The sequence below is a fragment of the Colletotrichum siamense genome (assembly GCF_013390195.1).
Source record: "Colletotrichum siamense strain Cg363 chromosome Unknown KSG_Cg363_contig08, whole genome shotgun sequence".
In the NCBI taxonomy this organism is placed as follows: Eukaryota; Fungi; Ascomycota; class Sordariomycetes; order Glomerellales; family Glomerellaceae; genus Colletotrichum; species Colletotrichum siamense.
Window position 1 is genome coordinate 4,459,612 of NW_023501021.1, and position 15,531 is coordinate 4,475,142.

Here is a 15,531-nt window from a genome sequence, read left to right on the forward strand (position 1 = left end):
AGGAGCCACATCTGCGTGGAGCCCCCCATGGGGGAAATGGGGTAGATGGGGCGCCGAGCTTTTCCGCTCGTGCGGGGTTTGGGGAAAGAGCAGCTAGCTGGCCGATTTAGACCCTGCGCTAGTATGGACATGGTAAAGGCCCTCGCAGGCAGTTGACAGGGAAGTGTCGTATCGGAAAAGAGCCATTCAACAAGGAGCCTTGCGACCTGAGTCTGGAATGGCAGGTGGTTTGCTTTTCCGTTTCATGGGGGGCCGACACGAACGGGAGCGATGACGAGGCTCACCGCACGGAAAAGCACACACGCTCCTTCAGAGGCGGTGGGGGATCGGGTCAGACAAGTCATTCTTTTCCCAACGCGTTTGATTTATAATTGCGCTGTGATTCCTGTTTCCTGGGCTCTCGCAAAGCCGATCTTGCCGAGGAAAAGCAATGCATCTGCATGCGGTTCAGTCAGTGTGCACAAATGCAACCAGGAGACGCACTTGTCCAGCTACCACGTGTAATTGTGGACCTAAATGCGGCGACTTCTGCGCGTGTCTCAACAGTCGCTCTGCGTAGCGTCGCATGGAGCCGATAGGAAAACACAAGGGTGTGTGCGTGGTCCCTTGCGAAGACTCGGGAGGCTACTGCCATGGGCCTGATGCGAACCCACAACACGGATAAACACATGAAGGTCTCTTCTTTACTTACGAATGCGAGATCTGGTTCGGAGATTGCGGGTCGGTGGAAAAGTACAACCTTAATCATAGGACGTTCCTTCTGAACCCTTTGTTGATATGTGCAGCTTCATTGCCAGTTCATTAGTGCGGCTACGACCGGCAGCTGGAAGAAGCACCGACTGAGACTCTGCGCTGTAACTGTGCTTCTTGAGCAGTGCATGGCCGATAGCCGGATACCTTCCCAAAAGGGGGATGATCACTCAACAGCGATTGATATATGACCCTACGTGTCAATCAAAGCGGCCGAGAAGCAGACCTACTTTGCATAATGGCTTTTTCGTAGTTGGTTATCATTCAAAAGGCCAAAGGACTGATGGATGATTTGTGGAGCTTTGTGATGATGCAAAAGTTCAAGCTCCAAGACCACACATCAGATGCGAGATTTGAGCGCTGCATGGACATCCGGGAAAGCTAACTTGTTTATGATCATTGCGTCAATGTTGCATCTAAAATGCTGGTTTGTGGCGCCAGCAAGTGGTTCAAGTCGATAGCTGACAAATCCACAAGCAGGACGAGACGCTCACGAAGCTCAAGCTGGATCTTTGACTAGGAAAGTTCCCGACCGGCTGCGACATCCTTTAAGGACTCATTGCAACTTGATTGGCCGTCACTCCACCTTGTCTTCCTGACATTACATGATAGGTAGGATCTGAAGAATGCCCGGTTCGCGCACCGTCGTTCGCCTGTGACTTTGGCTTTATCAAGCCGCGGTTAACGTTGCGAGCTGTCTGATGTGAGGCGAGACGCTAGACGGGGTTGAGGCCAGTTTTGCACCGACTCTGCAATTGAAAGGAAAGGAAATCGGAAATGAAACTTGTCTGCACCACCAAGGAAGATGAAGATTATTATTCGTTTCCAATCACTACTGACTTGCTCTAAGCCGTAGTAGCAAAGCAAGATTCAGTGATGCTCCCCAAGTCCCTAGGCGAGTAAGCTCCTGAGAAGCGTGCCGGAATATTACTTCAGCTCTAGGCGAACCACCAGTCCCATCGCCCAAAGCCATTTCAAGGATGTTGCGCAGCTTTATCTGTACTGCTGTGGTGAATAATAGTTCATCCTGTTTGTCGAGAAGGCAGCGGAGAAAACATAGCTCTTCTTTCGTGCTGGTCCCAATCAACATCCACAGCAGCACGTAGTGGAGAAAAGTGCTAATGATGCTGTACGGAGCTGCTTGTTGCAACGTTGGGACAGATATGATGTCGTGAATACTTCTGATAGCCTGGTCGAAAACCGTCAAAAGTCCGATGTATTTGTTCTCCACTGAAGCCGAAAGCGTCCATCTAGACATCACCTGGCCAATATTCGAGTTTTCATGGCCATATAGATAGGGGAGGTTCCCTAATTGACGCTTGAAAAGGTCCAATCCCCGAGCGATCCCCTGTGGTCCGCTTTTTCCGATGGCGTCTTGCAGATTGGATACAGAGATGGCAAGATTGAGATTTGCCAGCGATAGCAGAACTCGAGATGCACCATGAAAGTATTCATTGACCCCCCACGCATCTGGGTCGTGCTTTTCCGCACGGGAAATGAGCTGTTCCCAATACTCAAGGGCGCCTAATGGCGCGAGTTAGTACGGGATTGATTTGATAAGGGTGTCGCATACCTTTTACGTTATATCTAAAGACTCCAGGTCCGGTTTTCAAACCCCCAATTGTAGAGAGGTCAATGTCTCTCTCGTGGTGTTCAAAGTTGTCCGAGCACGTGATGCCTGCGTTCATTGAATGATCATGGGCACAGTCTAAAGCCTGGCTTGCCAATGTGCTGATGACCAGAAACGTAGCCCATGGATTTGTCTTGTTTGTCAAGCCTTTAACGAAACCCGTTGCCGATGTTTTGTTCTGTGGTGGTCGTTCCATTGGACCATTTCGCATAAGTCCTCGCAGACTATTTTGGCTCTCGGTAGCTGACCCCAGTAACATGGGCTCGAGGTCTCGATCGCTTGCACCCAACATGCCTTGCCACAACGTCTCGTTGCACGGAAGTTGCCAATCATATACCTCCGATACGGACATCATGCTCCTCATATTCAGGAGTGCAGGAAACTGGGAATCCACCATGAACACAAACCATCTCACTCGCCGAACGAACTCCGAACGCGCCCAGGCTTTTATTCTGTCCAGGCTGTCGTGTAGATTGTCATCAGTCATACTGTACAAAAACTCGGGAAGGCGCCTGACGTAAGTGACTAGGGCACCTCGACAGGCTTCGGCGACTTCGAAAGCTTCTTTGTTCCCGCACCACAGCCCAGTATAGCACATCAACGAGTACGCATATATGATGTATGGGTCTCGGGTAAATCTTCTATCTCTTTCGATGAGAGCTTGAAGGTTTTGACGCGAGCGGTTGAGCAACAAAATTGAAAAGCGACGAGTCTGCCGTACGTGGCTGTACATCGCGCCTATTGCCACCATAATGGAAAGCAAAGAAGGATGAAGCTCATTGCTGTTGAGAGTCGGGAGATGAAGCACGGGACTTTGAGCGTAGAATCTTTGAAAAAATAGCCCAAAGAAAATATTCGCAATTCCTAGCGGGGGTAAGATGAAGCTGTCTGCTGTTGGCGACTGATTCTCTAAGAAATTGTGGACATTGGCCCAGGTTGCGTCGCTGAAATCGAATCGCGGATTGTGGTTTCGCCGCAATGGATGAGTTTCGCTGATTATGATAGGTCTTGTTTGACGTATACCCTCGGATGCAGGATCCCACGCAAATGCGATGGCATCCTCCTTTGAAGGCATGTTTGGTGGTGAGGCTGCCCGCGATGAGTTTTCGGTGACGTCTCCGGATGTTACTGGAGTGACCTGTGCATTGCTATCAATGCTTTGCATTCCGAAAACATTGAATTGCATGGCCTCAGGTGGCTCCAGGCAGCTCCATAGCTCATGAGCGGCTCCATACGCCGATTGGTTCCCGGGCGCGATGAAGTCATTGGGACCAAAAATTGTCACCATTTCTTGGGAAGCGTCATAGAAATCTTGGGTAAACCAGTCATTTGTATCAAGATGTTTTCCAGTATCCCAGGGACGGAAGAAGCCTGTGAAATCCACGTCCCCATCCACAAGGACTGGTGCACCGTGTACAGCTTGGTTCATGAAGAGGTCCGCCTGACTAGGCTGACCCAACAGGTTCGAACCTACCGCTGGGCGTGGCTCAGGTTCGTTGTCGCCTGGCGTGAAAGAGGTGTCACTACTTGATGAGCCATACTTGTTTTCGAGCACAAAAGGGTATCTCCTCTTGCCTAGAGGAGGCTCGTCTGTTGGTTGCTGCTCGTCTTGGCGTTGGTGGGTGCGTTGATGTTTCTTTAACAAGTCGCTTCTGGAGAATTCCCTCTGGCAGATGTCGCAGCAATGTGGAAGGCTGCCTTGATCTAAAACATTGTGAGCGATTCAATTCCTCTTCGTGGTTAAGGTAATGGATCAACCTCTGTGGTGGAGACCTACGTGATTTTTGATGTCGTTTCAAATTCTCAAGTCGGTTGAATATTCGAGGACATTTTGAGCAGGGGTATGTTCCGGTCTTCCGCTTCGGAGCCATCTTGCGGGGCCAATCTGAGTAGTTGCCGGTCGTCTAGATGCACACGATATGTCTACGGTGGACGTCTTTTTCACACGTGAGACGCCAGCAGTAGATCTGGGTGGACGTCGGCGTCCTCTTATGTTTTACGTCCACCTTTACCCCACAAAGCCGGGTGGACGTCCGCCCACATCGGGACTAGCGTTATCAGCGAAGTCGGATTTCCCGAAACGGATGAAGACCGGGACTGTGTTAATTTACCCCGGATGAGCCGCTTGCTCTTACCTACAAGTTCCACGACACCAAGAGCTCGCAAGTGAGAACGGTGACTTCAAATTGTCATTTTCTTCGTTCTGCTTTCCGAAAATGACTGTCAGCGCTCCCGAAGTGATTGTGCCCAAGAAGGTCCTGTCGGCGTCTAAGGGCGCTGATCGAGACGCTGACTCGGGCACATATACGCTGTCCAATGGCAAGGTTTCAGAGCCCACCGCAAGAGCTAGCATTGTGTTCGACTATGAAATATGCATAGGTGGAATTCCATTCATCGTCATAGAACGCGCACATGGCAATGGGCCGATACAGCTTCAAGCTGTTTACAGCGAGACAATCGGGGGAATTGATTGCGAGACTGGTAAGTGTCTTCATTGACCTACCCTGAGACACAGAGCTAATAAACGGAATGTTAGGAGATGGACCATTCTTTTTCTTTTCTAATGCAATGGATTGCTACCGCAATGTTGCCATCAAGATTGATCCATCTGAATCACAGCAAACAATCAAGGCAAACCTTGCGCAAAGATCGCAGAGATACCTTAAGCTTGTGCTTATCTCCGAAGATGCGTCCGTTGTTATCAGTCGAGTTGGGGTTGAGCTTGTCAGGCCATTCATTGAGCCAAAGGCTTCTTTTCACTGCTCCGACGAAACTCTCAACCGAATCTGGACAGACGGTGTACGCACTGTGGACATGTGCACCGTCCTCAAGGGCGAGACAGCTCCATCATGGGAAGTAACGAATTACGGCACTAGAGTTCTTGGTCAGCACTGGGCGCCCTGTCGACAGGGTACTCGGTGGGGAGACAAAGAAGTCACATTTGAAGTCCGAATTGAACATCTTGGTGCCAGCTGGGGCGTTCATATGGTCGCCAACGGAGTTATCTTTTGCCTCGACATCGACGCCGAGGAGCTCCGAGCGTACGAAGGCCTGGCTGACCAATCTGCGGTGTTCCCCGTGAAGAGCTTTGGAAGTTGGTCGACTCACGGCATTGCGAAGAAAGGAGACTGGATCCGTGTTTCAACGATTACCAAGGGGAATGTCATTGCCGTCACAATCAATGACCGGGAGGTTGCGACAATCGCAGACGTCCAGCTTCGACCAATTCTTGGAGGATCAGGCATCAACACCGGGTCTGTAGCATTTGGAGGACCCAATGGATGGCTGGCAATCTATCGAGACCTTGCCGTGAAAGCTGCCGGTGAGGTCCTGTATGAAAACAGCTTGCGCCTCGAGGACAAGGACAGGACACTGGCTGATTTCCAGGTTGGAACCAATGCCGTGGCTTGCATGATCGATGGAGCAAAGAGAGACAGAGCCACGTTTGGCGGAGATCTGTTTGTCTCTGGTCGTGGAGTCGCTTACGCTGGGCTGGACATGGCCGCAGTTGCCGGCAGCATTGAGCTTCTTTCCAGTCACCAGACCGAGGATGGGTATCTCGGTAACTTGTGTCCCATCCAAGCACCCATCCACACAGGCGACGCCCCACCACCGACATATGCGTTCTACTCCATGACATACGCATGCCTCCTGGTGGTTGCTGTGAAGGATTACTGGTTGCATTCCGGAGACGACAAGGTTGTTCAGCGGTTCCTCCCCGCTGCTGAAAATCTCTTGAAGTTCGCAGAATCACATTTGAATCCGTCGGGCCTCATCGAAGTACACCCTGAACTTTCAAGTAAGATATTTCTAATCTCTATGCCATTTCCTGAATATTTGCTAACAACTGTAAGTGCATTGGTACCCTCTGGGCGGCCCAGTCTTTGGCGCAGCAGGAACGACGAACCTTGCATACTACGACGCATTGAATGCTGTAATTGCGATGACATCTGATTCAAGTCGCAAGTCACAACTTGCTGAACGAGCTGAGAGTCTCAAGAGAAACATACTTCATCATCTGTGGAATCCAGAGACTTGTAGCATCCGCATGGGAATGGCTCTTCCCAGTGACGGCATTTGCCAAGATACAAACGGCTACGCACTATCGCTTGGAATCACGTCTGAACCAGAGAAGACTGCAAGTCACTTGGCGTGTCCCTCAGGCACAAAGCCTGTAGCCTTCAAGGGCTTGAACCACTGGGACAGGACGGGAGTTGTCAGCCCATATGCTACAGGCTTTGCGGTTGAGGCGCTCTTCTCACAACAGAAGGGGCAAGAAGCTATCAAGCTGATTGAGAGCGTCTGGGGCCCGATGGCTGATACTTCAAGCCCCAACTATTCCGGCGGTCACTGGGAAGCAATGACAGCCGAAGGAAAGCCTTTCTACCACGACACGTCTTTGATGCATGCCTGGTCATCGTGGCCTGTGTTCTTGCTGCCTCAATACGTTGCTGGTGTGAGACCTCTGGAACCTGGATGGACGAAAATCCAGGTTGCACCGGTGCTGTCCGGTATCAGCTCGGCACACTATCAGAAGGAGACTTCAAGTGGCAAAGTAGAGGTTGATCTGAATGTTGACGAGGGAGCTGGTAAGATTGGTGTTACTCTGTCACTGCCGCCTGGCGTTTCTGCGGAGCTTTTACCTCCTCCCGGCTACATAAATGAGGGTGATGCAAGTTTGCAGGGACCAGTGGGAAAGAAGTTAATCACTTTTCACCGGGCAGAAATCAGGAATTAGCTAAAGAGCCAGTCAAAGATCGTAGATCATACGCAGAATTTCTACTTAGATTACATTTGGCAATATCGTACACCACCAATTCAACTAAGCATGATCTCCTTTTGCTTCGAATTGTGAAAGGCCTCCTTGAAAACCTTTCCGACACCAACTCTCTCCCATTTCTCATCCTTTCTCTCAATAAGTAGGACATAGAACAGATCCCACTCGCTCTGCTCTCTCTCTTTGGGGATATAGTACGTCCACTCTGGACACTCGTCACGCGTAAAATTCTTCGCTTCAGAGATGGCGATGAACTCTTGCTTGTCGCTCGCTTTGGCTGCCCATTCAGCTTCTAAAACCACTGAGCCACACCAATCGCCCATCTCATCCGCAATATGATACCGCGCCAGACCACTTTCCGTGCCCATGCTAAGAAGCTTGCGGTCATGAAACTGCCGCTCCGATGGGCCGTTATGTTTGATGTACAGCCATGTGTGCCATGTGCGGAACTGCAGTATCGGAAGCAGAGGGAATTCGGAGGTCTCGGGCTTCGGTTCGAAGGGAGCCTTCACGACGCGATACGGATAATCTCGCAGCGTGATGCTGAATTCTTTTTCGTTGTCCTCGAAGAACATGTCGAAGAAGTCCGCGGTGTGAACCGGCGCCGGGGCTGAGACGAGGCCTCCGGAAGCTACTGGTCCAGCGCCGAACAGCGCGCCTTCCCGAGTGATCTTCCTGCGTTGATCACTAGCTCATCTATCAGCTTGCCTGTACATACAACTGAGAAAGTGAAGCTCTCTTTACGCACTACTTCGGAGAAGACGGAGAATGGGGAGGCAACTTCAAACGGTCTTCATATTCATGCCTAGACCGTCGGTCCCTATCTCTGTCGTCTGCGACAACTGGCATTCTGGATCGCCTACAATTTTTATGTCAGAAAGATGACATCTTTGAAGATGCCAAGGTGGTGCTCAATAGACTTACCCTTCCACACTGTATGTTCGACCGACAGGATTAGACGCCCGAAAAGCGGCAGGCTGCCTGTACGAAGTGGCCTCCGTGTACTCCTGATAGAGTGGTTTGGCGTTCCTGGACCTCGGCGCCCCTTGTCTAGACCGGGATCTGGATCCAGCTCTTTCACGCAGTCGCACATCTACGTCAGAATAAGACGCTGAATCATCGCTGTACCTAAAGTTAAGTTTAGCAATAAGATCCAATATGTTGTGCAAACTTCCTTACGAAGAACCACCTGGTGAACCGTCCCGTTGCACTGGGCTTGGAGATCCCCGGCGGCGTGGAAAGTCGGATGGGATACCTATTTTACGATTAGCTATTGCCATTGACTTAGTGGTTCCCGAGCGATATTTACTTCTCTCTGCTCTCTTTTTCGTATACCCTCTCCAGCTGTGATCTTCACTAGCGTCTTCCAGTGACTGATGATAATCCCACAGTGGACGTAGATCGCCGTGTCCATCCCGCACCCACCACTGAATCCAAGTGTGCGTGTTCAGCCACTGGGAAACATTGTCAAGGGCCCCTCCAATCAAGTCATCATGATACTTGGTCTCTCCAATCCATCCCGTCCAAGACCAACTGGGAAAGTCTGGGATTGTATGGTCGTTTTTATTTGTCGAAGACGTTCTCCGTTTAACGGACCTAACGGGTTCCCATAGAAGAGCCAGGTCAAAGTGGGAGCTTGGGAGCCCATGTATGAAAGGCGCATTCATGCGTTCCTCCATCATGTTAGCCATACCGCTGAACGCTGCCTGGATATCTTTGGCTTGAGTCAGCTTTCTCTCGGTGTAGAGCTCGACGCACTTCATGTACACCCAGAATGCACGGTCATCAAGTTGTCGGAACATTTGCATAGGCGCATCGACCAGGTCCAACGACCAACCCGCTCCCTTTTGGTCTCCAAAGATGTCCTCCGACATGCCAGTCGATCGACATTGGAAGTACACCCTTCCGTTGGTGAAGATCAGGCAGCGACGCGAGAGGAGCCGCTCTTGAAATGTCCAGGCCCGCTCGTTCCACTCCGAGGAGCGAATGTAGATCTCGGGTGGGCGTGTGACCATCAATTCAAGATGAGGGTTGATCATGCGCTTGTACTGTTTGGTGTTGCGAGTACTTGGTCGCATAGCCCTCAACCCGATCGATGCATCTCCATCCGCTGCACATATAGTAAGTGCTGCGTTGCCGTAAATAAGGTCCATGTTGAATGCATTGAGCTTCCAGGATCGCGAGCTATTCTGGACAATGCAAAGTCGGTCTATCCACATGTATTTGAAGCCAAGTCTGCGGACGAGGTCGATTGCGTCCTGGATAGCTTTCGGCAGTCGAAGAAGAACATCCTCAAGCCCACCATGCATACGGTGAAGCATAACATTGTCCGTCAAAGTTGTGTATGCCGTCTCGTCGGTTCCCCACACGTAGCTGAGTGCAACATACGGCTCATGCATATCTGTTCCCCATGCATGCCTTCGTTCTCTGCCATCGCGAGATCTCTCTCGAGACTTGCAAGGCAGCTGGGTGAGTTGCATGTTTTGTACGTCGATGACACCGAAATAAGAGTGAGACACCATCTCGACAAAGCGCCCGACGCCTTCCTCCTTGTTTTGACGACAAGGGCCTCGATGAGACTTTTGACAAAGATCTAGCCATGATCGGATGAGCGCTTGGTTCTCGATGTCTTCGGTAATCTTGCGCCCCAAGAAGAGCGAGTCCTTGGCCCAGACACGGTCAGCATCGGACGCCGTCCTTGCGAATCTCTCTGGTGCAACGTAAACCAGATAAGCGTCTGAAAGCCGAGGGTGGTCCCATCGAATGTGCATGCGTCTAGTTATCCCCCGGACTGTATTCGCTGGGTTATGGCCGCGGGTTTTGGACCTGGACGCCTCACGGCCGTCGATCTCCCAGCTGATGGAGCATTTGGCGCTCTCAAGCGCATGCTCGGCAGCTGCGTCCAAGACGTCACCGGTCGGGTTTTGAGTCCCAGCTTCCTCCACCGAGTCTATGATCAAAGCGCACATCTCGCATTCCGATGATCGATTACGAATATCACTCAAGCTTCCAAGATGATGTGGTGTTGTGTATGAGCGAATTGGCGCTGGCTGATCTTGTACCGGCTTGCCTGCAGGCTTTGTGGAGCCAGGTTGAACTTTGAAGCAGTGTACACCCAAGTCCAAGACAGCGCAATCTTCGCAAAGACCCTGTGCTCAAGTTAGGTACGGTCGGAAAAGAGGTGAAGCATGTAGTCTGAGCTCGAAGACCCTCTTACCTCGTTGTGTGCGCCACGTCGCCCGTTGCTGTGGTCCTGAGGCGGTGCATACTTCGCGACCACATCTACGGCTTCTTTGGGCTCAAGGATATCAGAAAAAGTTCCGTTCCTATTGCTGTTCTCCATCTTGCAAGCTTGGTCGCAATTCTGACAAGGGAGTGTTGGATGGGAAGCTGAAGTTGTCTTCCACAAAGGTCTCCATAAAGTAAGCTGAGGTGGTTGGGAGATGACGGCGTACTAGCGAAAGATGGCATTTGATTGGCCCATTAAGTTGGTAAGAGGTGGTCTCACTGCAACATTGAGTGACCCTTGTTTTCAGCTTCCCATGTTTTGCGCTAGGGAGATCGTGCTGACGCTGTCACATCGAAATGGGCTTCACGCGTGGTGATCTATCTGACAGTCGACCACGATGAAGAAAACCAAAGTGGAACGCTCACTGTAGAACTCGCACGCAGTTTTTAAGCCTCGAAGGCAGTCAATTGTCAAAATACGGGTTCGCCTTAATCCGCATGTCTATCTTGCCTAAAAGAGACCGCCTAATAAGGGTGTGATCTTCTCCCTAGTACTAGCACTAGTACTAGAGATTTCTAGTACTAGCATATTCTCTAACGTAATAGAAGCTTAGAAAAACCTCTTTTTAATATACTTAACTTTTCTAGGTACTAATAAATTACTACTAGTAAAGGGACCTTATTATAATATTTTAATAATATAGTTATATAAAAAATAACTATATATCCCCTCTTTTTAGTATTAGTACTAGAGTTTTCTACTATTTAACCCCTTCTTATTATATAAAAAGCTTAATATATAGAGAGAGTAGTTTTTAACTTTCTCTATATATTAAAGTTAGTATTAAGAGTAGTTAAACCTCTTAAATAGTAGAATTAACCTTTTTATAATAAACTCTTCTAATAATAAAGCTATAAATAAAGCTATAAAGTTAGTAATATAGAGTATTTATATTATTTTAATTTAATAAGAGTAATTATTAAGTAATTACTATATAATTATTAATAAAAGTAGCTTTATAATAGTATATATATATACTAAAGAACTACTAATAAAATTACTTTATTACTTCTTTAAAATATTCTAAATAACTAAAAAATAGTTTAATATATTTATTAAATAGCTTAATAAATATATTAGTTTAATAAATTCTTAATATATAAATACTAAATAGAAATTAATAATATTTTTATATATCTTAAGTTAAAGCTACTCTTAGTATATTACTATTTATATTTTTAAAATTAACTAAAATATAGTTTTATAATATATTAACTTCTTACTTACTATTTATATTAAACTATATAAAGTATATATTTAACTTATAATAGAAAGAGAGATCTCTTTAGAAATTAAAGAAAACTTTAAGAGAGAGGTTTTCTTAAGTTATATAAGTACTATTAATAATATTTTAATTTATACTTTTATATTAAAAAAAAAGTAGAAGATATAGTAATACTATAAAAGTTTTATTAGTTAGAATATCTTTATAGTAATAAAGTTTAATAATAGCTTCTTATATATATTTATTAATATAGAGAAGTTAATTTATAACTTAAAACTAATAATATTTATATATAACTAAGGATTTATTATACTAAAAAGTAAATATTTCTTTATTAATACTAAATTTAGAAGTAGAAGTAGTTTTAATATTCTATATTATAAAACTTATTATTATTTATAAGATTAAAAAGATATAAACTTATTATTAGTAACTACTTAAAAACTATATAATCTAAAGTATAGCTATTTTTAAGTTATTATAAAGTAAACTTTTAGTTACTTTAAAAAAAGGTTCTATATTATTTAAAGTTTAATATTAAAGTATAATTTAAAGTAATAGATTATTATAATATATATAGTAATAGCGCTCTATAACTTTCTAATAATCTACTTACTAATAAAAATAAAATAAATAGAAAGAGAGAGTTAAAATAATATTAATATTAATATATTATAGTAATAAGCAGATAATTACTATATAAGTAAGTTAATAAGTAAAATTTATAATATTATAGTAATAGAGATATAGTTAAAATAGTTTTAAATAAAAGTAGTAAATAAAGTAATAAATAAGTTAATATTAATATTAATAGAAGTAAATAAGTATAGTTATATATAGTAAAAACACTTTTTTTTTTAATATTAATACTATAAAGTATCTATATAAAAAAAATACTAAAAAAAAGCTTTCTTTCTATTTCTCTAATATCTAGTTAATATATAATCTCTTAAACTTATTATTACTTTCTATTTTATTCTAAAAAACTACTAGTAATATTATAGAGTTTTAAAGTTTTAATAATAGCTCTCTTATAATTATAATATATTATACTATTATTAACTTATTTTAAAAATTAGCTTTAAAATTAGTAAAAGCTATATTAATTACTAATTTATTTTTTACTATTTCCTCTAACTTTAGCTTTTTCTTTAAATATATTAGTTAAATACTTTAGCCTATATATACTTAGCTCTTAATATTTATAATTATCTTATTATATTTTTATAATCTTAATATATTATAAAAGAGGAGTAATATTTATAATATTAAATATTAAAATAAAAATATATATAATAGTATACTTAATATAAAGTAGTTACTTTATAAAGTTAATAAAATAAATAAACTAAGTATACTATTAATAATATTATCCTCTTCTTTAGTGAAATTATTAACTTCTTCTTTATAACTACTTTTATTACTCTTAATATTATTTTCTATATTAAAGTTCCTCACTTATATAAAATCTTCTATAATATATATATTATTACTAATATTTAAGCTTCTATTTTATATCTCTAAATAAAGTTAAAGCTAACCTAACTTTCTATTTTAAATCTATAATACTTTTAGGTTATTAACTAAAAATACTATTTTTTTATTTTTATTAATATATATTATATTAGTAATTTTATTAAAAATATTATTAGATTTTAATACTATTTATACTTATAGAGAGAACTTTTTTTTCTTAATATAAAACTTATTATATATATAATTTAGTATTATAATATAGTTAAAAACCTTTATATTATTAAAACTCTTTATAATCTCTATTTATATTAGTTTTAAAACTTATAGTTTATTAATATTTAACTTCTTTTCTTAAAAAATATATAAAAGATCTTATATAAATACTACTATTTAATAAACTAACTAATATATCTATAAGCTTTTATTTTTAACTTTATTAACTTTAATTATAAATAGAGAAGTATTATTATTTAGCTAAAATATTCTCTTTTATTTCTTTAATTTTAGATTTATTAACTTAATAAGTAATAGTTTAATCTATTTAACTTTATTATTATTAGAGTTAAAACTTTCTTCTATAATAAATATAGTAATAATAATACTTTCTTAGATATCTAAGCTTTTATTAGCTTATTAGCTATATATAAAAATACTTAAAGTTATTATAAAAAATATAAATTTAGTATTTTTATTATAATATATAAAAAACTATAATATAAATAAAGTTTATATAAACTAATAAGATATACTAACTAGCTAGTTAAAAACCCTAACTATAAAAGTAGTAAGTATATCCCTTACTAAATTTAGTTAAAATACTAACTTAGTAATAAAATAAGTACTTCTATTATAAATCTGAAATTATATAAGGGATATAGGGTATCGTTAGAGGTTACTTTTGCTATTAAATCTCTAGTACTAGTGCTAGTACTAGGGAGAAGATCACACCCTAAATCCCCCCACTTGAATTTACTGACAGTTAGCGCCGCCAGCAACATTTACGCACTTTTGGCGACCGCAGTCTATGAACTGTAGCACGAGTCAGCAATTCCGTCGCTATCGTCGCGTGACGTGGCTAGAACCGTTCGCCGCTTACATCGAAGACGTTGTTCTTGGCAAGGTTGCAGAACTTGATGCTGTTGCCCTGGCAGACTTGAATCTCGTTGCCAGTACAAGACTGGGCAGACGCCGCCGCAGCGAAGAGGAAAAGGATCGCCCTGGTGAACTTCATTGTGTAGTCGGTATCTGCGCTAGGTGATTGAGGATGAGTTTTCTATAGCGAAAGCTGCAGAAAGTTGAAAAGGAGGGCTTCGTGAAAACGCCGGGAGAATTGAAACTCGAGGGTAAAGAACGTAAGTCGGGGATAGTCATTTAGTATGAACCGACAACTCTTGCAGGGGAAGACACCATGCTTTTATTTTTATGATCTACCCCCTTTCTTCGCTATCGAAAGGTGCGATCTGCTAAGCCACAGATGCTCGGACGGAGATTCTTGACTCGCTTGCTGCTGGTCTAGGCGGCCGTAATTAAATTGAGCTTGTTTCGTCACGAGAGTCTCTATTGCATGCAGAATACCTTGTGTCTACAGTGTGTACCCAAAAGTCTGAGCCCACCTGATTTTTCGCACTTAATACCCTGTTTTTAAACGCGTATATCTCTATAATTATACTATATAACTATATAAAAAGTACTCTAATATATAGATAAATACTTAAAAAAGCTATATTAACTTTTTTTATATTATTATATATAATATATAATAAAATATTATTAAATTATTAAAAATATAGTAAAAAAGATACTATATTTCTATACTTAAATATATTAATAAATTAGGTATAAAAGTATATATAAAAAAATCTATTTAAATACTTTAATACTTAAAGAATTTTTTAAAAGTTACTTTATTATAGTATTATTTAAATATTAAGTATAGGACGTTTTTAAAGTTAAAGAAGTAAAATTTTAACTAAAATTAAGCAATTTTACATACTAATCTTAGAATTTCTTACTTTATAATTCTTTGAAAATTTATAACTCTCTATAGAAAAATCCTATAAATCTAGGAAAAATATATTATATAAATCTTATAAAGTTCTATATAATACTAAAATTTTATATATTTTTATTACCTAAGTTTTCTATATACTAAGTACTAAAGTAAGTGAGTTTTGGTGTAAAACGGCTAGTGGGCTCAGACTTTTGGGCACGAACTGTAACGATTCAACTGCTGATGCTCCCTTGGCGAGATCAATTCAGGCCGGACATTCGTTAGTATCCAGTGGCAGACTCTCTATTCCTTTCCACGTTCCCATGCATCCTTTCAAAGTCCGCTTTTCCGTTGCTTTGCTAACATCGAGTTACAGTGTACTTGCAGATTCCAT

General features: G+C 42.3%; 3 protein-coding genes across 3 annotated transcripts; 1 reads left to right on the top strand and 2 right to left on the bottom strand.

Annotated features, from left to right (window-relative positions):
- Positions 1-1,582: 1,582 nt before the first annotated feature.
- Positions 1,583-4,251, bottom strand: steA-0 (Transcription factor steA; the record flags this gene model as incomplete). The annotated part of the gene is made up of 4 exons (XM_036644558.1): positions 1,583-2,274; positions 2,324-2,428; positions 3,404-4,084; positions 4,158-4,251. 4 exons carry the CDS (start codon positions 4,249-4,251, stop codon positions 1,583-1,585), a joined length of 1,572 nt encoding a protein of 523 aa, XP_036491240.1.
- Positions 4,252-4,596: 345 nt separating this feature from the next.
- On the top strand, positions 4,597-7,118 carry CGCS363_v012710 (uncharacterized protein; the record flags this gene model as incomplete). Its single annotated transcript, XM_036644559.1, has 3 exons — positions 4,597-4,861; positions 4,917-6,179; positions 6,235-7,118. 3 exons carry the CDS (start codon positions 4,597-4,599, stop codon positions 7,116-7,118), a joined length of 2,412 nt encoding a protein of 803 aa, XP_036490700.1.
- Positions 7,119-7,198: 80 nt separating this feature from the next.
- On the bottom strand, positions 7,199-10,500 carry CGCS363_v012711 (uncharacterized protein; the record flags this gene model as incomplete). The annotated part of the gene is made up of 3 exons (XM_036644560.1): positions 7,199-7,844; positions 8,754-10,306; positions 10,375-10,500. The coding sequence occupies 3 exons, from the start codon at positions 10,498-10,500 to the stop codon at positions 7,199-7,201; spliced, it is 2,325 nt and encodes a 774-aa protein (XP_036490807.1).
- Positions 10,501-15,531: the final 5,031 nt, after the last annotated feature.